Source organism: Podarcis liolepis (genome assembly GCF_965112155.1).
Source record: "Podarcis liolepis genome assembly, chromosome: 5".
Taxonomy (NCBI): domain Eukaryota; kingdom Metazoa; phylum Chordata; class Lepidosauria; order Squamata; family Lacertidae; genus Podarcis; species Podarcis liolepis.
In genome coordinates, this window is record NC_139556.1 from 31,726,411 (window position 1) to 31,752,806 (window position 26,396).

At 40.9% G+C, this 26,396-nt stretch overlaps 1 protein-coding gene across 13 annotated transcripts in view; it reads right to left on the minus strand.

Moving 5' to 3' along the window:
* The window catches only part of CTNNA3 (catenin alpha 3), a 541,298-nt gene that overhangs the window by 423,716 nt on the left and 91,186 nt on the right, over positions 1 to 26,396 (minus strand). For all 13 annotated transcript variants that reach the window (XR_014525905.1, XR_014525906.1, XR_014525907.1 and 10 more), the window contains 2 exons: positions 21,669 to 21,932; positions 13,927 to 14,130 (listed from right to left, as the gene is read on the minus strand). Coding sequence is in view for 10 of the 13 variants with exons in the window: in XM_083502498.1 (XP_083358624.1) it covers positions 13,927 to 14,130; positions 21,669 to 21,932 (468 nt within the window). In the remaining 3 variants the exon portion in view is untranslated. The remainder of the gene's footprint in view (positions 1 to 13,926; positions 14,131 to 21,668; positions 21,933 to 26,396) is intronic.

Consider the following 26,396-nt stretch of genomic DNA (forward strand, 5'->3'; position numbering starts at 1 on the left):
TTGGCATTATCAGCACCATGCTCTAACCAACTGAGCTATCCAGACAAGCAGACAATTCAGTAAAAATACTAAAATGCAATGTTTTAGAAATGTCATCAGGATTGTCCATTAAAATTGAGCAAACAAAATGGTGATACGTTTCAGAGAAAATGGCCAGTTTGGAAGCAAACAGATGTAGAGAGTGTTGCATATTTATATTCTGTGCTTCACCTGTTTGTTTGCCTGACTCTTTGCACAAACACAAGCACACACAGACCATTAGAAGCTTAAAAAATAATCTGCCAGCAACCAGAAAAAAGAGAATGTTGGGATTTGGGACTATGTGATATCAATTTGAATAACATTAATTTATGTTTTAGCCATTCAAAGAAGACAGGCACGCCAGTAACTCTGCATTATGCAGTTGGTAGGGCATTATAAATGTATCCCCCTGTAACTAATGCACAGGCCAACAGTATAATCTGCAGCAAACAGCATAAGGCATGTGTGGTTAACGATAAGGAGCAGGGACAATTTTGTATCTGTATAAGTAACATCCATTCTACTTTAGATAGATAGGTTATCAAGAATCATCCGTCATGCTGAGCCAGGTGACTTTGCAATCAATGACTGGAGCTCCATGGGAGTCACGCTGCCTTATAGGAAGCAAGTATAAGCAGTGAATTACGAGGTACAGAGCCAGACATCGATTGTGACTCCTGCTTATTTATTTCCCAGATCTACACAGTGACAAAGCACCACTAATTTTATTCCATAAATCTTTAATATTTCTATTTGCAGTGTGCTATATAAAATAAAATTTTAGAGCTTAATGATGCTTTCTGGCAACACTTCTGCTAAGCAATGTTTCACACACACACACACACACACACGTATATTTTGTGTTGTGTTTGGGGTAAATAATGGTCACTGCTGGAATCTCAATAAAGGGCACAGGTCAACACAAACATAAAATTGGAATTCAGCCTACAGAATATTTTTTCTTTTCTTTTCCGCTGTACAGTCAGCAAGCATTTTTAATGTAATTGGTGTCTGACCTCAAATAGCACATGTTCTGCATATGATTTTCTTTTCCTCCCATTACTTCTCCTCCCTTGGGGACTATGTAGTTACACAGCCCAATCATTACCAATAGGTTTGGTGTTATTTAGCATGTCTTCTTCCTACCTAAGGCTGAAATTCTAGGCATACTCACTAGGAAGTAAATCTGATTAAAATCAATGGGACTTATTACCATGCAAACATGGCTTGGACCAGGCTATACATCTTTGGTACAATAACTTTGTACGTGGTGGCTTGGTGTTATTGTGGATAACAGAACTACTGTGCCTTGAAACAAGGTTCTACAGCTCTTTCTGCTTTGCCCCACAAAGTGTTATTGTATAGATGCATTTTACAGCAGGACTACAGAGGTAAGGAAAATGAACAATAAAAATAAAATGTCCCTCCTCCCTAAGCTGTCAGCCAACAGATCTCTAGAACTTGCAGTTTTCCAGAAACAGCATCTCTAAAACTTGCAGTTTTTCCAGAAAAGCCATGTGGTTAAACCTTTCTTGAACCATAGGTGCCAACTCTAAGGGGCTCAGGTCCCTTCCCCCCCCTCAATAAAATATTGGGGGGCTGCCCCCCAGTGTTGAAGAAAATCAGGGGCAGATTTCATAGACACCAACTCTAGGGGGCTCAGGTGCGTTGCACTCCCCCAATAATATTCTTCTGTGGTCAGAGCCACCCCACAATGCCATCGGCCACTGCCATCGCTCTGGGGCTGCTTCCCCCCTCCTTCCCCTCCATGGCAGGAGCAGGATGAGGGAAGGAGGTGCATAAGTGTTTGGGGGCAGTGGGATGCAAGAAGTGGAGCATGCAGAGTCATCGCCCAGACAGATTTTTGTTTTCTCGTGCTTGGAATCAGAGCTGCTGCATCCAGGCCACTCAAGCCCTTTCCACCCCACATCGCTCTGCCTCGCAGCATCAGGGCCCCACCTCTCTGCCTCTGGACCTCAAAACCTGTGAAATAGAATGGTGCTTCTTTGCCCCTACACCCTTCCCTGAAAAAGCGAGGAAGAGAAGGAGAAGAGTCAAGAAGCAGCAATCTGCATAGTGGTACAAAATACTTTATCGGAGGAAATAATCACAAAAATTAAGTGCTGATCTAGACTAGACCTAATATTACTGCAATCAATTAGACAGCATGAGCTTGTTTTCTGAACGGAAATTGGAACACGGTGCATTTTACATGAAAAGAGATGCAGAGTTTCCTTTTACTTGATCCATTTGAGTGCTGAAGGTTAGAACCCTGCACTGCTATTCTGCTGACTCTCCTTGGCAACCAAGAAGTTAGAAGCTCCAAACAAATAATATATATAGAGAGAATGAGCTTTTCTCTAAAGCAAAGAAAATTAGGAACGAAAATAGAATGGTCTTTTGAAATAGAAGACCTATTAAAGTTAAATTCTTTGACACCCACTGCCCCTGCACATTGGTCTCAATGTACTCATTGTCTGTTTTACACAGAGTCTATTTATTCATAACCTGTACAAACATATGTAGGCTATGCATATGTTTTATGTACCTTTAAAAACGCAAAAAACAGATTGCATGGAGAGAGCCTGTGTGTGTACTGCTGGTGTATGCATAGCATTGGTGCAGAAAAAGTGAAGAATCTGTGTAGGTTGGGGCAAGCCAGTGGGCACAACCTCAACTCTCTATCCAAGTATTCATTCAACTCAGAAGCCACATGCACAAGACTGTGCATTTGTAGATCAACATACTTTGTTTTTAAGTGAGGCTGTCAATCAATCTCCCATTGATACCAGTAGATTTTTTATGTATCTATGCATGGAAAACCACACTTAGGGGATGGAGGATCAATCAGTAGATGATATATTGATATTATGAAGTGGAAGTGGAAGGATAAAACACGCTTCTCCAGTCCATACCATTCAAATGTTTGTGTCCAGTTTCAACTTGAACCACTCTCATCTAGTTTTGCCTTGTTATTTGAAATACATTTTATCCAAAAATTAGTTTTATCACAAGCCACCGCTATCAGCCTCTATTATATAAAGCTATTCTCCCACACACACACCCCGCCACCAGTGTTGTAGAAAATCTTTTTCAGTCTGTCATGGACAGACTCTAGGTCAGCTTCTTGATGACCCAGCAATCAATGAGAGCTTTTTAAAATGTCATCCAATCAGGATGGTGGTGGCAAGTCAAAATTCAGTACCTGCTTTCTACCAGCTTAGGCTGGTATGTCAGCTGAGGCTGACCTTGGAAAGGGTGGTCTATGCTCTGATAACAGAGCTCCATGCTCCAGTTACAGCCTGTTTAGACTCTTGTGCACTGCATTGCCCTTGAAGCTGCTATTTGCTCAAAATACTGCAGGCAGGATTTTAACTGGAAAAGCTCATCAGGAACATATTTCATCTGTGCTGAGAAATCTATACTGGCTATTTGTTCACTTCTGAATCCAACTGTGATCAGCAAGAAAAAAATGTACACTATTCTTGGATTATAAATTTAAGCATTATGCAACATAATATTAATTAAGAAAAGGGGGATGAAGGTCACCCTACCCACCCAACTCACTGGCCTGGCTTTTCATGCCACTTCTATGCCTTGGATGATCTGAGTGTTCACACTTGAACTTTCTGTCCTATGTTGGGCATATGGTTCAGCTAGGGGTAGGTCTCTTTTCCTGCAGTTGCTCAAACTCTGTTGGGTGGTCTTTACCCATGCATGACATGGCACACCCAAATCAGAAGCTCACTCTCCTGCTATTACTGGACTCCTTTCATTAAGATAAATTGTTATTTTTCTTTCAGCTATCTTAATATGTGGCACACAACCAGCCCACCTATATGTAGCCCTTTCTGTCCCCCCCCCCAAATTTTTTGGGTGCTGCCAGTCTCTCTACCCTGCCCTACCATGCCCATAGCCACAGGCACCTGCCCACCCTCGGAAGGCCCTCTGCACACATTTTTTTCTGCCAAAGTTGTGATAGTTAAGAGCCAAATCAAAATTGTATGTGTTTCCCTAACAAATACCTTAAGGAAGATAAAAAATATGACCATACCCAGCCAACATTGATGAAATAGAAAAACTCATTCCCATCTGTCAACAGGACATCCAGCTTAATGCCCAAGGTAAACCTGATGAACACAGTGTTCTGTGCTGCTTTCTGGACCTGAATGAAGCAGGGAGCCTTATGTAGGTCATAAGGCCTATCAACCTGAAATTGTTACAGAACTGAGAAGTGCTCTGTCTCATGAATTTTTGCCCTCTCCTCACAAAGACAGGAAAATTCCAGTCACATTTCTTAGTCAGGCTGCAGTGCCTGGAAATCTGCTTGAAAAGCTGTCAGACAGATCACAACATGCCGTTTAAAAATGTTGGACTTATTTTTAAAAAATGATAAAATGAAATTAAATATATTTATGCAAATATTAATAAAATTATGTAAATACTAAATGAATAAGAGTATAAAACAAATTTTCTGTATCTCGCTGACAAGACACAGCATTCTCCCATTACAAATTTTCTCATCTCATCAATTACTGCAGATAGAAAATGCATATACTTCACAGTTGTATCATTTCCACCCAATAGATAAACCACAGGCTTATAATCAAACCTCTCCACATCTGTCCACAAAATCTGTCCCAAGTTGTTCAAGGCACCATACAAAGAACAATATACAATAATATATGTACAAGGATACTTTAGATGAGATTCCTGCATTGCCAGGGACTGGACTAGATGACCCTTGGAGTCCCTTCCAACTCAACAATTCTGTGATTCTATGACTCCAACCTGGTACTCAAGTACCGCAAGTACAGGTATATTCAAAATACAGCATATATGTGAACCTTCCTTCTGGGACAATTGAGAGCATCACATTTAACTAGGCTTTAATAAACACCATCCCCTCACTGGGTTTCTTCAAATCCTTACAAGGTAGTACAATATGAATGTAAGCGAAATTATTAAATAATGGAACTTTTTAAGGCACCAGTTCAATTGTTCTGCCCATCTGAAGAGATACATCAGATCAGACAATTCCTGCTTCTAATGCTTTTTAGTGAGCTCCACCCCCAAACTCTGCATATAGTTCAAAAGAAGTCTAATTTCACCACTATGGACAAACAAATGTGTTCCAAGTGTGATTGTTCATGACAGATATTTTTCCTTAGCCAAATGTTTAGCAGCATCACATATGCCACTGTTTGAATTGTTGTTACAGCCAATGAATAAATCAGAAGTGACTGATGGGGCAGTAATAGCAACAATCATATAACTTTGTTTTTAACTATATCCAAGGGACTTCGTTTCTCTGCAGACCACACTTAGAGAAGCTAAGGAACGAGTTTCCTTTATATAGTTCCAATGCTGGTGCACCCTTAGCTCTAAAGTAAAATAAACTCTACATGTTGTGTACAGCACTCCCAAATATCAGAAAAAAATATACTTGCTCAATTTTCACCCTGCCTAATCTCCAAAGAGGTGTGTATGGTCTCTTCTGAAAAATAACCCTTTTGTTCTTTTGATAGTTATTGTGCAAGCCTGCCCAAGCAGTGATTTTTTTTCTGGGGTGACACATACCCCTAAACATTTTGTGAATCTTTGTACTTTTGTCTATTTACTGTATTTATTTTTTACCAATTTGAACTATAAAATGGTGGTTTTCTTGAGTCAAAATGAGAGTACCCCTAAACATTTTTTTAGGGGGGGGAAGCACTGTGCCCAAGCATTCATATTTTTCACTGAGGCCCTTCTCAGAATGTTCCCACCACCAGAGGTCAAGCAAGTGGCAACAAAGGAGATGGCTTTCTCATCTTATCTGTGGTATCCCATCCAGAGGAAGCTTGCCTGGCATCCACTTTGTTATCTTTTAGACGTCACACTTATTTTCTCAGGCACTTAAATAGTTTTTTATTGGAAGTATTGAAAACGCGCACTGAAAATGAAGCATTTACTCTGCTGTTTTAATGGAGATTTAACATTGAATTTAATTGCATATCTTGTTATTCTGTTTTAAACTACCTTGAAATAAATATTACGCAGGGTGGTATAAAAAACACTTTAAATGCTGTTGTATGTTTACATGCCTATAGGGACTGACTAAAAAAAATGCTTCTAAAAATGTGCCTTTGGTAAAGGTAAAGGGTAAAGGGACCCCTGACCATTAGGTCCAGTCGTGGCCGACTCTGGGGTTGTGGCGCTCATCTCGCTTTACTGGCCGAGGGAGCCAGCGTACAGCTTCCGGGTCATGTGGCCAGCATGACTAAGCCGCTTCTGGCAAACCACAGCAGCGCACGGAAATGCCATTTACCGTCCCGCCGGAGCAGTACCTATTTATCTACTACTCTGACGTGCTTTCGAACTGCTGGGTTGGCAGGAGCAGGGACCAAGCAACGGGAGAGTGTATATATAAAAAATTAAATTAATAAATTTGTTGTCAGAAATTAAGCCAGTCTCACTTTGGGCATAATTCTCAGATCATAAAAGAAACTCAAGCACCCAATAACTTCAAGGGGATCGAAACTGCTTACTTTGTATTTTTACTGGTTAAGTGGAATTTTCACTCCTTGTTACGATTGCTAAACAACTGTCCTGTTTCACAAGTCCACTAAGATAAAGAGGGAGGAGAGGGAGCCTCATAGCCAAGGCTCCAAGTAGGCATGCTCAGATCCAGATGTGGATTTAATCACTGTTAACAATACCTGGTCATAAGGAAGATCTCATTCTGCTGAATCAAAACATTGCCTTCTTTCTCCAGTTCTTTAAACAGCAAAATCTCAAAGTGGTTTAATAACAGGGCTGAAAGCTTTAACTAATTAATTAGTGTCATTAATTTACTATTTCATTAATTGATTTAATGTGTAGATTGCTGATTGATTAAACCATGCTGCACAGGAAGAGACAAACCACATTGAGCACATTAAGTTGCTGTCAACTGTTCTGTTAACAAGTTTCATACATCTCTTGACTTCTGTGTTAATAGGCTAGCGAAACTTGTATTGGCAAAGTTCAAAGCCAAGGGGCAGGATCTCATGATTAGATCCTATGTTATAGGCAGTGTTGATGTTATTACTAGTAGATATTTCTTTAGAAAGCAGCTATGTTCAAAATGCAGCAGCAGATATATTGAGTTCCTAAAGTTATGCTAAAAATTACTTTAAAATTACATATATAAGTAACTCAGTAATAAGCATTCCTATTTATTCTTCTAAACAGATCATCAAAACTGATTTATGAAATTACACTTATTAGAATACGATGTATACTTAAAATGTGTTCCAAAAGGGAGCAAAGAACCAGTGACAAAGAAGTCAGGATTGTGCTAGTCAAATACGAGAGAAATATAATGCTCCACTGATTTGAGGCAGGAATATACAAAGTTTATTAAAGTACTTAAGAAGTTTCAGAAGCATTTGCAAAGGCAGACAAAAGCTGAACAACTTTTCTGTTGTTTTCTAAAAAAATTCAAGACCTAATGACACTGATAATTTATTCTGCATTCTTTTTGAGAAAAATACATTTATTTTTAGTTGCTTTTGAGAAAATCTGTACATATATTTGAAAAATGCATTATTTTAACTCCTTTCTATCTCAAACAATAATGCTTGGAAGGAGCAGCAGTTTCTTTAGAAAGGTCCTAAGTTAAACACCATGGGGAGGCAAACAGAACCCACAGTAAAGGTACAATCAAAGACTTAATACTTAGATTGTACTGTTACTAACTGTGACTGGTTCAACAGCTTTTGCCATTCCTGAACCAGGAAATCCTGGGCACAGTAGTGCATGCTTTAGTTAGGTCAAGACTGGATTACTGCAATGCACTGTATGTGGGGCTTCCCTTGCACTTGATCTGGAAGCTACAGTTTGTGCAGAAGCTACAGATAAAAAAAATCCCAGTTCCTCCTCTTTCCCATTCACCCTTAAAAATCCTGAAATACTCTAGGGCAAATTCCTGGCAGAACCAGAAATGAGATATGAAAATTAAATATAGTTTCTGCAACCATTAATTTGAACAATAGAATGACCTTTGCCATATTTTTAACGCATTTAAAAAAGCAAGCCATGTTAAATACATTAAATTCTTTTCTATTTGCAATGGACTTATTTACAGTAATTTTTGATTTACCTAAGGAAAATTCCTTCTCATGAATTAAAAAGTGTGGTAGCTGTTTAGTCAGTGAACACTTCCAATATTTATTTGCAGTGCTAGGTTATTACCATAATCAAGGATTTATTCTACCTTGGAGGGAGGGAAAATACCATTTTGTTGAAGGCTTCCTGGGAAAAAATGGTCTTCAGCAGACTAATATATTTTGGGTGCTGTCAAGTATACCAAATATGAATTACTGACTATTGTACTGAATCATCCTCTCAAGATCCATGAGCTGTGCATCACTCTATATTTTTCTAGTGCATTCCTCAAATAAGTATCCGATTAATGCTGAAATTGCTGGCTCAGAAACATTTAATGAAGAACAGGACTTAAGCAAGAAAAATCTTTAATCTTGTTTCTCCAGTTCTCCTGGCTAAAAAAAAATAGTAACTTAGGGATCTCCCACATTATTTACCAGAACAGAAACCTCTAGAGGAGAAAAGCAGGTTTAGGAAGCCTGGTTTTTGAATGTGTGTGAACATTTGTCATGGTGGCACCCCAGTTAGAATGCCTACCTCCAATAAGGTCAACCAGAACCAACAATGACCGCTCTCCACTTAAAACGGGGGGCGCCCTTTGCGTGGACGCGCACAACCCCTAGATCTGGAGCGGCTCCATCAGCATAGGCTTGGTTTGCCTTCCCTCAGGTGGGATACCTTGAGGTCTCCGCCTACCTCAGTCAGTTGTCCAATCCCACCTGGGGGAAGCGTTGCCAAGGAGACCAGGCCAGGTAGGGGAGGGATTACCTGCCCACACAATAGAGGGAGGATCTTATCTGGGAATCTACACTTGGCTCCGGAGCTTCTCCCACCCTACCCACCCTCAGTTAATGGTTTTTTTTTGCAGGTTAACTTTTCTTCACAGGTTTTGCAGGTTAACTTTTCTTCACAGGTATGCGGGCGCTGTTATGTTAAGGTCGCTGTTAAAGGGCCGGAAAGGAATTTCCCTGCATTGGCAGGTTTCGCCTTTCCCGTAGCAAAACGTCACAACTTTGGCGGTATCAGGCCTTGGGCGGAATCCTTTAGTCCACCTTCCTCTTTGCGGCGGCGATACCAGGGTTCCCCGTTAAAGGGGTTTCTGAAGGGAGGCTTTGACCGTACGCTGAAAGGTCGTCATTGCTCTCCCCTGCGGCGTAACGGGGGTGGCTATCTCTGCTTGAACGTATGTTCTCCAGAGCCGGCCCATCCCCCCCACACACATACTGGATAACCCTGGTGCTCCCTAGGTCCCCGGCTGGGGACTGGGGAGGGAGAACGCCCAATGCCTGAGCCAAGGTCTACCCACATTTGAAATTTAATAAAGTTGTGGCCAATTTAATCCCATAGCACGTTGTCTTGAGTCATTATTCCACATGACGGGGGGGACCGCTCAGGATCTAGGGACTCTGCCTGTCCACGCAATACTGACATTTCAGCAACACATTAAGACCTCTCAGTTTGCCTGGTCCTCTTCACAATGCTAGTATAGGTATGTTGCTGCTGTTTAGCTTCGTGTTATGTTTTGTACTTGATTCTATGGTTGTTTTATCTGTTGTTTACATTTTTATTTTTGTATTCATTGTTAATTGATTTAGGTTTGCTTTTAACTTACACTAACCATATGATGAAGGGCATGTATATAACCTCCACCACTTTGTTGGCATTGTCACACAGAGTTAATTTGTTTCCCTCCCATTTTCTGTAGAATATATCAACTTCCAAACTACACAACCACAATCTCAATCTTTGTTTGCAACCCCCCCCCCCGTAATGAGAATGTCGCAGCAGTGCAGAAATCTCCATCATCAAAGATTAAATAATTCAGGAAGAACTGGAAGTCATTCAAACATTTCTACTCTTCAATTGTACTTGAAAAGCTTGTCACAATGAATAACTGTGATCCCCACAACGTTAGGCTCATTTGGAAGCTCTTGTTTCTCTAAACCAAAATATATTTTTGCTGGGATCATGCATTTTATAAGCAAATGGATCCTTCAAATTCTTCAAAGCAATAAGAATAAAATACAACAAATCTTTAATCATGATACCTAGAGTGGGTATCATCTTTTTAACTATAGGGTCATTGCCTTCTGCACCCAGGACATGCAGATGGAGAGAGAATTATAAAATAGCACAGCAAAAAATATCATCATCATAATCCATCTTAGACCCTATTCTTGATGTAATACAGGATAGTAGAGGACTTGCTCTGACTAGTAATTCCAGGCAGCTCACTATCCACCTCTCAATGTGAGGAAGGTGTTTGAGATCCCTGGCGCACAGAGTATCATAGTTGACAGCTGTAATATTAAACTGAAACATGTAAAGCTCAGCATCCCAGTTTCAATAGTAGGATCCAGTCTGTTTGTTCACCTTGTGCATTTATCTTCAATATTGCTGTATATATTTTCTGCTAGGAATCATGTTGTGTAATAAAACTGTACAGCCATGAGACAAGAGGAGATTAAATGAGCCCTAAGAGAACTGTTGGAAGGCAGCCTTGTATCCCTTAATCTGATGCTATTGTCTCTTCTTATTGTCAGCCCATGGTATGCATTTCTAATTTTGGATTCTCTCCACTATACATCTATGGATACAGCATGTCTCAATTTAGGCACTGTTTTAAAGCATTTTAAAGCTTTGTGTTCTTAGAGTGTATTTTGCTTTGCAGATTTTAGCATCTACTCTTAATACTTCAAGTCTAGACCATTAATTCTGACTTAGAAGAACATCCTAGGGCTAATGCAAATGAATCCTGGGTGCATGGCAGCTCCTGAAAATTTGATTGCTCAGTGGCTCCTGGCAATCAAATTTTAAGCAGCTACAATGCTCAGCAAGTCATTATAATGAAATGTAATGAAAAACTGCAGCACAAATGCAAAGTGTAGCTTCTTGTTTGATTCAGGCAGCCTTCTTCTGTGATAGGGATTCATATTTTTTATTTATTTCATATGTATTATGTTCTAAGCTTTTCATATACCAGCTACTTCAAAGACAAAGGAACTGACAGCAGAACTTCATTTATTCAAATAATACTCCAGGCATCATTCAAAATAGAAGTATGGGTAAATGACATTAAACTAGGTTACAGAAACATGGGAATATGAGAGACCTGAATTTTCTGATAACTGGGAATGAACAACAGTGAGGGGGAGTTCTGTTCTTACATCACATACAATGAACCCACAGGGTCCCCTTAACCTTGCACAGTTCATCTACTCTCTCTAAAAGGATGCGACTATGTTAAGAAATAAACAAAAGTGCTTGCCTAGAAAAGGTGCATGAAATCTCCATTTCTCATATATATAGTTCTCACATCCTGAAAATGGATACTTTACACTGTTCTGCACATGTCCATTCATCACCTGGATCAGACACAGGTTAATAATTGGAACAGAGTATTTTTGCTAAAATCCCACATACTCATTGCAAACAAACAAAAATCTTCCAAACATGCTGCAGTCTACTGTCCAGTCAAGAGCTGCTAGCCTTTTTATGGAAGCATGCAACTTAGGAATCCATAGAAAGTTGCTTTTTTCTAGACCCAGACAATCTGTTCATCCAGCCCAGGGATGGATAATCTTTTTCAGGGTAAGAGCTGCATGTCAGATAGATGTGGCAATTCTTCTTATTTTTTAAATACCTGGGCAGGTGTCACAGGCTCCACAGAATCACAGCAGTGGGCCTGTGGTAGTAGCTAGTGTAAATTATAGGGCTTCTCCACACAAATGTTCAAAAAAGGAATTGTATTGTTGCTATACTTATCCTAGCTGGAGAAGGCATGGAGCCTAGCTAAGAAGAGATAACCATGCTTCCATTTATTTTACAGCCTTTGCTTGTAAACAATACCGTACATGATGATGATGATGATGCAGCCGCAACAAAAGGTGGTATTCATATATATTTTACTTGGAGCTGATCTACTAAAAATAATTACTCTTAATAAAAAAAAAAATGTCCAGTAGCACCTTATAGACCAACTAAGTTTTTCTGGTATAAGCTTTCAGATCTGAAGAAGTGTGCTGCCACATGAAAGCTTATACCAGAACAAACTTAGTTGGTCTATAAGGTGCTACTGAACAATTTTTTATTTTATTTTTTATTTTTATTTTGACTGTGTCAGACCAACACGGCTACCTTCCTGAATCTATAATTACTCTTACTTAGTCATTAATTTCAGTTGGTCTCCTCTGGGTAAAACTTGGCTGAATGTCACCTTGCAGCTCCTAAAATGGAAGTGTCAGATGGAACCTCCTGGGTATTGCCTTAATCTCTGGAAAATCTTTTTTTAAAAGAAAAAACCCAACATGGGTTGAGAGTTCCCAATTCTGTGGTAATACTCCATAGGAGCACACAGGCATTTCATTCCTTTAAAAGACAGAATGAAAGGTGGGAAAATACAAGTTCACACAATGGTGTCCACATTTGTGAATACAGTGGTACCTTTGGTTGCGAACGTGATCCGTTCCGGTGGCCCATTCACAACCTGAAAAGAACACAACCCACGTCTGCGCACCTGCGAGTCACCGTTTCTGTGCATATGCATGACGTCATTTTGCGCATCTGCGCATGTGCAAGCGACAAAACCTGGAAGTAACCCTTTCTAGTACTTCCAGGTCGCCATGGGATGCAACCTGAAAATGCGCAACCTGAAGCAAATGTAACATGAGGTATGACTGTACTTGTATCTTTGCTATTACAGAAAATAATCATTAAGTAACTATGGCATTCATTCAGCCACATTAACAATACATGTTCTATCTGGGTGAAGAATCCCATTTTCCCAATTTGAATATGAAAAATATTCAATAGAGGAAGGATACCTGGATTCTGTGCAACAAATAACTGAAATAATTGTACTAGAAATAATCACACATTTTTCTCTGCTTACCCATCTGCCTTTCCTGTTTTCCCTATTGTTTTCATCTTATTAAATACATATATATTGTAGATATCTCTCTATAGCTATGATAAAATACTGAAAGTACTACATGATCAATAAAGCTCTGGGGGTGGGGGGGAACCTGAGAGAACACATAGCATCAATAGTTTGTACACCTGAGAAGAAAGTAAAAGAATATCATGTCTCAACATGAATACCATTAGCTACTCAACAAAATTCATTCCCAAATTGTCTTCTGAATAAGAGTAAGAAATCTATCTGTTCAGCACAGAGGTTATGTTTCCAAATCAAACACTGAATGAAATAGTTCTGTCTAGTAGTGTTGCTGGTATTTGTTTTATCTCTTTACTGCCGGTAACATTCACTATAGTAGTGGTTCAGTCTAAAGTCTACCTCCAACATCTAAGCATTGTCTTTTCAGAATACATTTCAGATTTGTGAATCTAAGACTTTCCCCTACTGAACACTGGCCCTTTAAGCTCACTCTTGACATACTGCTATTTTTAAAAGTAACCACATGTACCAGGAAAATGTTTACAGAATAATAATCACAGATATCTTATTTCTAATGTTCCAAGAAAACAAGAAGGCTAAAAAGAATAAATTACTTACCATCTCTTTTTCTGTTGACTTTTGCAAAAATGGTACCATAGAGCACCATGGGTTAAGGTCGACTTTGGACATATACAACATATTAAGTATTATTCTGAGAATCAGCAGTATATAAATACCTTTCAGAAAACTTTGACTAAGCTTTATTTTCAAAGTACTACTCAGTAGACATCAATAACTATTGGACTACCTTCATGTAAGCAGAAGTGCAGAAAACAGTGCCAAACAGCAAGAATGGGTGGAGTAAAACATTCACTTACATTATTCATGTACTCTGAAAGAAGATCTTGGAGGGCTTGGCGAATAGCATTGCACTCCGTGATAATGCGCTCACGGTGAATATCACGTGTGCAAGAAGAATCTGCTAACAAAGCAGCACCACTGATAATTCCTTCTAAACGCTTTTCTAGCGATGGCCTTATTTTGTCTTCCTTCACAGTAAGAGGATCCAAGACAACCAGATTCTATAGGGAAAGATAAAAAGGGGGCAATAAGAAGAGTACTCATGCTCACACTGGTCTTCTTGAACACATAGCTGGAATGCATATATCATATCCCCAGTGTAACCATCCTACTGTTTGAATCTTGATAATCTTCATCTCTGAAGGACAGCAAGAAATTCAAAGCAAAGTTGTACATTTATATGGTTCTCAAGCAAAGATCTTGTCCATTGGGTACATTACAATACATGCAATAGATGGCTGCAAAATGCCCATTGGCAGACAACCAGGGCAGACCAATTGTTGTATTATCTGTTTATGTGCTGGCCAAGGCCAGCCCACAGCAAGGTGAGGTGACTGCCTCAGGTGGCAGGATCCGCCAGGGCAGCAGATCCTGATGTCAATTTTTCTTCCTCCCCTGTTCCTGATGTAGCTCTTCCCTAACCCTTTCTTCTCTAGCAGGGAGGAGAGGTGCCATTTTGGTGTCCACCTCAGATGCCAGAATGTCTTGAGCGCTAGTTACCTTAGAAAACCTGGAGTGTCAGTGCATATAATATGCATATAATATGTGAGATTTGCTCAGATTTTTAGCAGAATGGGGTGGGGGTGGGGGGTGTAATAACCCACTTCTCATCAATAGCAAGATAGGAATTAGCTCAACACTGAGATTTATTTATTTTTTAAGCCCATCCCTACTCACACCCTGTCTCTTCTCTCCCTTGAATGACCCTGTGTCATTCAAACCCCATGGCCCACAGAGCAGTTATCACTGAATGAAGTATAATAAATGTGGCAGAAAGCACAATCTGGTTTCTCCTGCATATGAAGAATTAGATTACTATAGGCAGAGGTTTTCAACCTTTTTGAGTCCACAGCTCCCTTGACCAACTACATTCTTTCGGTGGCATCCCTGTGGGGCTCAAGAGCCCAGTTATGTCACCCCTTGCCTGCAGAGCTGGCAGCCTCTCACCTTTTGAACACCCTCCCTTGTGGAGTGTTCCCTCAGCCTCCTCTCCTCCCTTTTCCTTGTGAGTCCTCCAAGCAGCCACTGCTGCCACCCTGGTCTCCAAGCTGCTCCCCCTACCCCAAAGAGAGGTGCCTCCTCACACTGGCCCACAGGGACCTGGGAAGCAGCCTGAGGATCTTGTAGCCAGGGCTGCTACAGCAAACGCTTGTGCAAGCCTTTGGGAGGCAGAGATGCAAGAGGGCATGGCACACTGGTTGAAACCCCCTGCCTTATGTTAATTTTATGTTTGAAAACTGCCCTGAGAACTTATAGTTGATGGTGCACTAAATACATAAAATAAAGTAAAATAAATTGGCCTCAAAGATGATGATGGATTCCTAGCCCTGTTCCTTTTATCAAATGACAAACTCTGATGTGAAATTCCTCTTCATAGTTTGATCATGGGGCAGATAAAGAAACTGGCCTCAGAAATACTTTTCCATGGATGCTAACTTGCAAAAGTAGTTTTATAAATTAGTATAGTTATCTATTTTTAATATATTTTTATACTGCTCACCATTACAAGTAAATCTCAAAGTAGTATGTAAAGACAGAACTAAAATACATTAAAACAATTTCAATAAAAACGTTACAGATATCATCAATAATAAAAAGCAGTAGTAGCAACAATAAATATCATTTCAGCTTCTGCATGCATCTGACCCCTCCATTTTCTTCCGATAAATGTTGTTGCTCTTGCTGCAAGTGGGGCATCTTTAAACGGGAAATTCAGGAGTTCTCCTGCCACTATACCATGCATAAGTTATCCTGAGCCCTCTCAATAAGGCAAGACATATGCAAATAAATGCTGGTGATCTACTGCTTGGGATTTGAGGGTTAAGTGTTTGAAGAAAAAAGTTAATGAAATGGATTGTGCATTCTGTAAAGTGAGGTTTGTTTAACTAGAAAATTTTGAATGAATACATCAAGATTCTCTCTGTGTGTATGAAATTCCCTTTTCTGAAAATGGAATAATGTTGCTTTGTTTATCCAAAAGCAATATCAATTTCATAATATCTAATTTAAGCAAATCACTTTCCTAATTCACGATAATGGCAACAGACATTAGAAATTCATCAAACTATTACATTTCTTTCTTTCTTATTCTTTTTTGCAGCACCCTCTTCTCACAGCAGGGTGAGTCTGCCTGATTGCAAAGGGAAATCGCACATGAGAGAGAACTCTTCTGGGAGTCTTTTTCTAACTACAATACGAATTCATGAAAATTAGCAGTATTTAATTAACCAAGAAATATCTTTTTCTGTGACTTCTTTCAGAGAGGAAAATTAAGGAACTGCGGCAACGAAAGCTTAATTTGGGGTTGTGTGGAGTATTTTGAGGAACTATGTACTATAATGAAAACAAACACATTTGTAGAAATGTCTGAATGAACAAACTAAATTTCAAAATGCCGGGCCAGCTCCTGCACCTGGTTAGCCTTGTGAGTGAGGCCCACCCCACCTGGAATGTCCAGTGTGGCCAGAGGTGGGTGGTACCAGCTGCCCATCCACTCCCCTGTCCACACAAGAAGATGACGGCCTCCTAGGACCAACGGTAACTTTATGGAGACAGAGAAAGCTATATTTACCGTATTTTTCGCCCCATAAGACGCACTTTTTCCCCTCCAAAAATGAAGGGGAAATCGGGGTGCGTCTTATGGGGCGAATGCCTGCAAGCCTCGCGCGCCCGGCAGGAGGTCCCACCGGGTGCGCGAGGCTTGGGGCGGCAGCGGACTGCTTGCGCGCACCTAGAAGCTTGGGGCGCGCTGAGCTCAGCACGCCCCAAGCTCCTGGTGTAGCGCAGTGATCCGCTAGCCCTGGGAGAGCCCCGCGGCTCTCCCAGGGCTAGCGGACTGCTTGCCGGCACGCAGAAGCTTGGGGCGCGCTGACCTCAGCTTGCCCCAAGCTTCTGGATTAGCGCAGGGGTCCGCTAGCCCTGGGAGAGGCGCCCGGCTCTCCCACGCTAGTGGAGACCTTGCCGGCACACGGAAGCTTGGGGCGCGCTGAGCTCCGCACGCCCCAAGCTCCTGGTGTAGCGCAGCGCACCTGGGGGGGAAATAATTTTTTTTCCCTTTATTTCCCCCCAAAAAAATCTAGGTGCGTCTTATGGGCCGGTGCGTCTTATGGGGCGAAAAATACGGTAAACTCTGACTTTTTTCATATAATCTAACTTTCCATTTTGATGTGATCAAATGGGTCACCTTCCACATAGTTGTTCCTTAGTGGATTCTGACCAAACATCAGCATCAATGAAGCCAAATCTATGAGAAGAGTGCATTTATCTTCTAAAGAGATGGCTGTCAGTGGGTTGAGAGGCAAAAGAATTAAGAGTAACGTTAGAAGATTTCAGCATTTCAAAAGTTTGAGAAACATCAGCATGGGTCAAATCTTTTTCTAAAAAAAAAAAACCTAGACTTAAGAAACTGCTCTCAGCAAATATGTACCGAGAGGCTTGTGTTAAAGTTTTATTCAAAATGACTGTCATCTGAAACAACCAGCAGCTAAAATGGTGTAGGAAGATAAAGCTAAAAAGCTGAAATGAGCAGGCCCTTCTTGTGCCCTCTTATTTCCATCAAATACCTTAAGCTAGCAAAATCTCAAGACTACTATAACTAAGACACTGCTACAAGGTACATCAAATCATTAAGCTCTGTTAACAAATTATTAAATAATTACACTTGCCCACTCTAATGTACAGAGTTTGTGGATAAGATTTTGCAGGCTGTCCCAACTTTAGATTTCAGTATATATGTTGCTATTATTTTTCAAGGAATTGGTCTACATCATCTGCTTATGCCCTGCTTCCTTACTCTGGATTGTGAATGCAAAGAGAAAGCATTCCTATTAGAGGTACTGCCAAGGCCCATCCTTCAACCATAATTGTTGATCTGTGATTTGCAGTCTGAGTCCCTTCACTTGCAATTCTAATGTTCCAATCGGAGGGATTGATAATTTTGGTATAGCTAGGCAATCCATTAAAAACCATACTGACAAAGTGAAGGAGAACAGAGAAAATGGGTGGTATTCAACTAACTTTTTTAAAAAAACTAGGCCCAGTGAAATTAATGAACATGACTAAATTAGGTCAATTAATTTCTGTGGGTCTACTGTGAGTAAAAGTAGACGCCCCATTGTTTTTTTAAAAATATTCAAAATTCTCAACTTACTTAAAAATAATAATAATTATATGCAGTATAACCAAATGCTGCAGTGGTGATCATCTTAGGTACATAAATTCATTTTATATTAGTTCACCTGGGCATCCATAATTTCAACACAAGAAAGTGATGTTTGATTCATGATATGGTGTTTTAATTCTTACTACAACTTCTGTCAAATCTCTATGTTTCCTTCATTAAAAAAAAGAACTGAGGGTGGAGGAAGCCTGAAGATAAAGAGTCATCTTATTATCCAATTGAGCTTACCAACAGAAATCTGATATATGCTGGGCAACTTGCATTGATGAGTTTAAAAGGAGCAGTAACGAAATCAATACAAATGAGTGAGCATTTGCAGTAGACAGATCTGATCAAACAGATTTTTTAATCTGTCCTGCCTGAGTGCTTCATGCGTTTTGCTCCTGTAGAATTAATGGTGTGGTAAGAAGATATTAGATTTAAATGGAATGCTTAGCTACAGACTTTTCCACCAAGTTTCCAGTTTTATACATCATCTGAAATACTCATAACAGCGCCACTCTAACTTGGTTTCACTTCAGATTAGAGACATCAACAAAACTCTCTCTCAAAAAAGAAATTGGAGGGGGCCTCCTTAACATCCTCCTCAAAGAAAAGATTAGCTTTTTTTAAGCCCCTGAATTCCTCGCCACTTTTGACTGAAGTCTAAGCTGGAGAAGGATTGCCATATTGGACCCCAGCAAGGTTTTTCTCCCTAATGGAGAAGCTAACGGAGTGGCTCTGCTCCATTAGCTTGCAAGGAGTGAGGACTCTACAGAGCCCACCTTAAGGGTCACTCCAGCACTCACAAATCCCTCCCCCCCAAAAAACCCAAATGCAATTTAATGAACTGACTTAACTCCATTAGCTTGCTTTGGGGGTGGAAAAACCCTTGCAGGGAAAATTGAAGGTGGCCGGGGGGGGGGGGGAGAACCAACCACTGAGGATAACTAGGGGGTTTCTCCCTCACACTGCCTCCAATTTTTGCCACTGCAGCATCTCTTCCCCCACACCCCCAGGAATTAATGGCACCATTTGTTCCTGTGGGGCTGGGAAAGTGACACAACAGAGGCCAAATCCTGGGGTAGTGGGAGATGGCCACACACTCCTTTAGGTCCTACAAGTATCTTTGTTCTGCCCCCATTAGAACCACCTTATCTGATTTCACAGACAAAGAAGCTGCAACAGGTGAATCAGGAAGCGTATGTCCAGGTCCTTTGTACAGGGGATCGAGAAAGAACTGTCTATCTGTCATTCCTTTCCCTCTGCTTCAGATGGCTATGATGCTATTTCTCAAGAGATGCTGGAGGTAACTGGGGCACTTCTGAAGCTAGGAGGTGCCACAAGGTTTTCAAGTTATCAGGGTCTTCATCACAGAAGTAGTCTTCTTGGCTCAGGCCAATGAATTATCTCATCTTACCTCCTGGTCCACAGATTGATATCTCCACGTATGTCATTTGAATAGGGCTATGGACATACAAAACAGCTATGATTCCCAAGAACATGCTCAACTTTTTAAAATTATGGTAGGAAGAGCTGTGGTATAGTCATGCTTCCCTAAGAAGGCTGACTAAATCAACACATTGCAAGCATTTCTAGACCTGTTGAAGTCTCCCTCTTATACAGCTAGCTGGAATATAGTACAGTAACTGACCATCTAATGGGGGCCCTAAGTTTCAGTTATTACACATTTAGTATTATACTTTTTATTACAGTCACAACTATATAGTATTGTTAGAATGTATTGTAAGCCTAAAGCTTTGGGAAGTATTCAGACTCACTTCAGCTTTTGCCCAAGTATAAATCCTAACTTCCCATACTGTATATGAATGATATTAAGAAAGCTTCCAGACAGTACTTGTTGAGTAAGCTCTTTCAAATATTTCCAGACTATAAACGTTTAATGAGATTGGCTCCCAACAGACTGTTTACTACATCCATTTATTTCATTGTACTTTATTTATAATGCAGAAGATAGAGCAAAGGTTGTTTCAGGTTCTTATCCAATGCCATTTCCCCATAAATAAAGAAAAATGAAACAATTTAATTCTCAAACATTCGTAAAAGGTTAGATACTCAATAAATTTTGCTTTATCTAACTCACTCAGCCCAAGGTACCATTTGCACTACTTGGGTTAAAGAAATATAGAAAAAGTCTATGAACAAGAAGACATTTAACAATATAATCTAAGCCCAGGATTAAAAAATGTATATATGGGTGCTCTGCTTATACACAGAGGCAGCCCCCCAACTCCTTGAACACCTCTCCCTCAAACAAGGCACACCATTAAGGATAGTGACCTGTTGCTAGAAGTAGATTCCCTCCCTCCACAATATGTGAGAAGCATATTTTAATATATTTAGTATATTTTAACTTGCGTTGTGCAAAAATGATCATGTATTGTCCCATAAACATATATTTCAGATGGTTCAAAATGCAGCAGCTTATTAATTGGCTGGAGCTGGTTGATGGGAGACTATAATACCCATGCAGAAAGAACTATATTGGCTCCAATTTGTTCTGACGCACAATTCAAAATATTAGTTTTGATCTTTAAAGGCCTAAATTATCTTGATCTAGAATGGCCCAAGAATTGCCTCCTCCTATTTGAACATGCCTCCATGCTCTAAAATGGGTCACCAAAAAGCTCCCTCCTCCAAATCCCATCTCTTTCTGAGCTCATACTGATGTGGGCAAGAGTAAAGTCTTTCAAACAGTGGAACCTTCCTTGTAGACCCCTTTGCCCAAGAAAGCCCAGTAGCGTAGCTTCATTTTCACATTTGAGGGAAAATATATATGAAAACTTTTATTATTCAGAGCATTTTTGGAGAAATTATTGTTAAATAGTAAGAAGGTGTGAGACGAACTTGCTACTGTGAATTTTTGAGATAGCTATCTGTTGCCTTTATGTCACCTTTTGTTGCTTTTAGTTTTAAAGATTGGGATTTAATTGGGTAGTTGATTGTCTTGATGTTTAATTGTCAATTTATTGCTGTTTTCATGGAGCCCTGTGGAGGTATTTGTCATTTGTAAAATTAGTCAATGGGCTCTCTCAATGCTATAGTACTGGGGTACCTATTGTGATACCCACCAGATGTTGTGGACTACAAGTCCCACCATTCCTTGAGGCAGATGGTCCACATTGGCTATCCCCTGCTTTAGGAGATACCATGTTTACACCTGATCCCTAGGTCACAGGTCACAATCACTCACCAAAACAAATCAGCCAGGCTGGAAGCGTGTCTGAGAACTGCTATGAAACTGATCACACATAGGTCAGTAAGATTTGGTTTTCTGGTATGCTGCTTTCCACAAGAACATCATTTAAAATAAATTAGGCCATTTTACAGAGTGTGCTACAGTGCTACACATTCACCTACCTCAAATTCATCAAGGGCACTTCCAAGAGTAGCAGACTGTGATGTCGACTGAACCTTTTGATTTCCAATTCCTTGAGAAGCATTGGAAATGACATCAAGAGCATTCTGTATTTCATTACAAACAGAGTCCTTGCTGGCTGCAAGAGATGAAATGTCTGAATGTTCCAAACAAGCAGAGCAAATTGAATGGAGAAGAGATGAATTTTCCTTCAGAGAAGCACGTGCTGCTGCAATGTCATCGCGTTGATTGTTGGATTTTAAATCCTGTCAGGAAAATCATACATATGGGGATTATTACTATTATTATTTCAACTTAAATACTGGCAAGCAGTGTAGCAACACATTATTTCAATTTGTTCTGTATCCACTAAAGAAAGAAAGAAAGAAAGAGAAAAATTCAATAAAGATTTATTAACTGTGTATTCTCCAGCAGCACGTTTTGCTGCTCATTTATAACATGCCTAGGATGAAATGGAAAGAAATTAATTCTAGCTCAGGAGGAAAGAAATATTTTTGTGTTTGTTTGTTTTTCAGAGTGCCTGGAATAGTTCAGTCCACAGTAATTGTTCACTGCCCTTAAGAACACATGAACTGCCTTTCTGGATCATGTAGCCTGAATATTTTCTCCAGCTAGCTGCCCACCAGGATTTCCCAAGTAGGGCATGGCAGAGCGAAAAATAGCCACCTCCTATTGCTTGCATGCAGTATCTGACAATCAGAGTTCACCCCCACAGCAGCCCTCTCTAACCCCTATGCTGTAGGAGCCAAAAGCTGCAGAACAAGACAACAGCCCTTTAAAAGCACAGGCAGATCTGACGAAGGTCTCAGGCTTGTCCACCTTGCTGAAGCAACAGCCTTCCTTGTGAGAGAACATGCTATCACAATGCTCTGTCAAAGGTGCTGCTTCTGACCTGTTGAAGCCAGACCCTACAGGATCTGCCTTGATCTGACCTTACTAGACATGACTTTGTCTTACTTGACCTAATTTCACTGCATATGACTCTACCTTACTTTCCCTTACACTCTACTGCCAGTAGGTGCCACTGTTCTGTTCCACTTCCCTTGTGAGCCTGGAGACAGCCCAAACAGGACAATAATTTATTTTGAATTGTCTTAAGAAATGGCAATGTTTTAACTGTGGTTAAATTAGTGTTGCACACAGGCCCCATATCCTGATTCAACCACGTCATTGAAGAATATACTGTATCAGCTCAGCAACAGACAGGAGACTCTTTTTTAATAGCAACTCAAAACACTAAATGCTTAGGAGGAGGAGGAACAATGAATTTGTTTGTCCACGATGAGAAGTTATAATTTTAGTTTCCAATAGTATGTATTTGGATACCACATCAAATGTAACACCATAAAGTGTTTGTTTATTTTTTAAAAATGCAATAAACAGAAACAGTAGGAATATAATCAGAAGCTACAGGTCATGGCTTCAAAGAACAATCATAAGCACAACAGAAGCATTTTCATGAACGTTCGGCATGTTTCAGGTAATGCATATGGGTTAATGAGTATGCAAACAATGCAACACAATCCAATGCTATATTCTGCCCAGTCAAGGAAATATATTAATTTTCACTGGAAGTACTTGTCACTATGTAAAGAACAGAATTATTTATAGCACTTTTTGAGTGTTCAAAGTCCTTCACAAACCTATTAATCCAGACTACTGTGCTGACCAGATTGCTAGCGCCAGCTGCTCAGTTTAAGCACAATGGAGAATCATCATACCCATTCTCTAGGATTCCTAGCTATTCATGAACCTGATCCTGATTGATCTCAGTACCCTAAGTAGGTCAGTTTGTTGACCTCATCTTGCAAATAGTGAGGTTCATTTAATCCAACCTAATAGGTTCACGGCTGAGGTGAGATTTGAACCTGAAGCACTGGCAGAAATAGTTCAAGATACTATAGTACCAAGAGTACAAGATGTACAATAATCAAAACTAGAAAAAATAGAGTGAGCAAGGAAACAGAAAAGAAAGAACCAACAGTTTTAAGGAGCAAAACGTTGGCTACCGCTATATAACACATTCTAAACAGAGAACAATAAAATATAATTTTAAGAAGATTCCTGGAGAAAAAAGCACCCAAGGTTAGCACTTGTAGCTGCACAAAACATCCTGGGATTTTTAATTATGAACTAGAGCATGCTGGCATCTCGTCTTAGATAAAAAGCTCAAAAAAGCAGCATGTTTATTTTTCTAGTAACACAAAGAAAATAAATTCCCTGAGCTTATTTCTACTTTGCAACTCAATTCCTATTCAGCCACATTTTACAAATATAGCAAAAGGGCAGGAAAAGTGGGGGTTGTCTTTTATTTTTTAAAAAAATATTATTATCGTTTAGATTTTTGTGCACCATTTCTATCCTCTGCCATAAAATCCCTAATAAATGCAGCTTAATTACTGTCTAACAACGGTATGAAGGTTAATTATACTTGCACATGCCTCAAGATCCATTAATATTTTTCCTTGCAGCTTTTTCCTATTTCCCCACACACAACTGTATAATTTTCATGTAATTCACATTTTGAGAATTTGTTGCAGGGAGTATGAATAAAAACAGTCCTGGAAGGGCTGTAGCTCAATGGTAAAGCATTTGTTTTGCATGCAAATCGCCCCAGACCCGTTGCCTTGCATCTCCAGGTAGGTCTGGGAAAGAGCCTATTTGATGCACTTGAAAGACACTGCTGTTATAAACAATGGGTAGCTAGATAGATCAGTATCTGTCTGCTAAAAAGAGGGGGGGATAGGCTAGAGTTCTCCATTAATGGCTGTATGAACAGAAACAATCCCTTAAAATGAAAATATTGTTTCGTATCTTCCACCTGTGTGAAGTCTGCAAGTCCAGTGAATTCAGATTACACATAAAAACCAGGTTGAATGAAAACTAATTTATAGGAATGACACTTTGTGATGGTGCTCATTTGGGGCCATATCAGATTAGAATCAATGTGGCAGGTCTTGGAAGAGGATACCAGATGTGGCAGTACTGGAAAGCAATACTTTTCCAGCATGCGATCTACAAACAGCTTGAAGTACAATCAAGAAACATGTAACCTATTGTAATGGTTCTAGGGGTTGCTCGTGCGTAAGCCGGTGCAAACACCTGGCTGGGTTGCCTGAGTGAACCTTTTCTGTCCGGACAGCCACTCTCCCGTGGCTGTCTCAATTGCTGGCAGAATCCGTCGGTGGGCGTTTCTTAAACTTCTTCCAGCAAAGAAGCTCTTTTGACGCCTAGTCTCCTCCTATTCTCTCTGCACGAAAGCCTTCTGCGCAAGGAGGGCGTAGGCAGCGGAGGACCTCTACTCTCCCCGCTGGTCCCCAGCAAGGAGTCATGGGACTGCCTCGCCGCTTCCCCCATCTGCCCCCCTTCTCCACTGGTGCTACGCTGATTCTCTTCCCCAGAAGATGGGCTGCCTCTCCCACTCCCGGGACGCTCTCTGGAATCCCTTTGGATTTTGCTCTCTCCCTACGGCACTGATGGCAGTTCCCTGACATCCACCTCCTCCTCAGAACCCCCCACCCCACCCCTGGCGCGATTTTCCGATACAACCTCCTCTCTCTCCTCGGTCGACGATGCGGGGAATCCCCTGAAGGAACTGTCATCATCTTCTGAGGATTCAAACCCAGCCTCCCATCCGCTCGGACTTCTTCCCACTGGTTGAACCTCCCAGTCTGATCCTTCTCCCTCGGACACCTCCCCTCCCTCCTCTTCGGAGGCAGGAAAACCCACAAAGTCCCCTTCGTCGTCTGTGGGTCCAAATTCTTTCTCCCAGAATCTAGCTAATCGTTTGGGCTTATCCGGAAACAAACCGTGAAATTCTTCCACCAGATATCCATCAGTGATTGATTCAGCAGAGACCCAAGTGTTTTCAGACCTAGGTTCCCCCTCCCAGGCTACCAAGAACTCTACCTGGCGACCTCGCCACCTTGAATCGAGTATTTCCGTGGCTTCGTTACAGTGTTCCCTCTCCTCTACCCACGGGTGGGTGGTAACCCCTCCCTCCCGTCCCGGGAATTCCTGCTCCTCCCTGTAAGGTGAAAGTAGGGACCTATGGAACACCGGATGTATCTTCATGCTGTCAGGCAACTTGAGTTTAAATGCCACTGGGTTAACCTGCTGTATTACCTCAAAAGGCCCCAGCCGCCTAGGCTGCAACTTCTTGCACCCTCCCTTTAGGGGCAACCCTTGGGATGACAACCACACCCTGTCTCCCACCCGTATGGCCTCCCCTTCCCGACGGTGCTTGTCCGCCTGCCTCTTGTAAACTTCCTTGGCCCGCTCCAAGTTCAGCCTGAGTTGCTGGTGTAAGGCCTCCATTTCCTCCACAAATTGCTCAGCCGCAGGTACACTCCATCCTTCCTCCCCCCGCCCCGGGAAGGCCCTGGGGTGACACCCGTAATTGGCCATGAATGGGCTCATTCCCGTGGACACGTGTTCAGCGTTATTGTATGCAAATTCAGCCAAAGCCAATTTCTCTACCCAATCGTTCTGTCTCTCGCTGACATAGCAGCGTAAGTACTGCTGGAGTATACCGTTCGCTCTTTCGGCTTGTCCGTTGGTTTCTGGGTGCCTCGCCGTCGAGAAGCTCACCTCGACCTGTAGCAAGCTCATGAGTCTCTGCCAGAACCGGGAAGTAAATTGTTTCCCGCGATCCGAGATTACCCTCAATGGAGCCCCATGCAGTCTAAAAATGTGATCCACAAACAGCC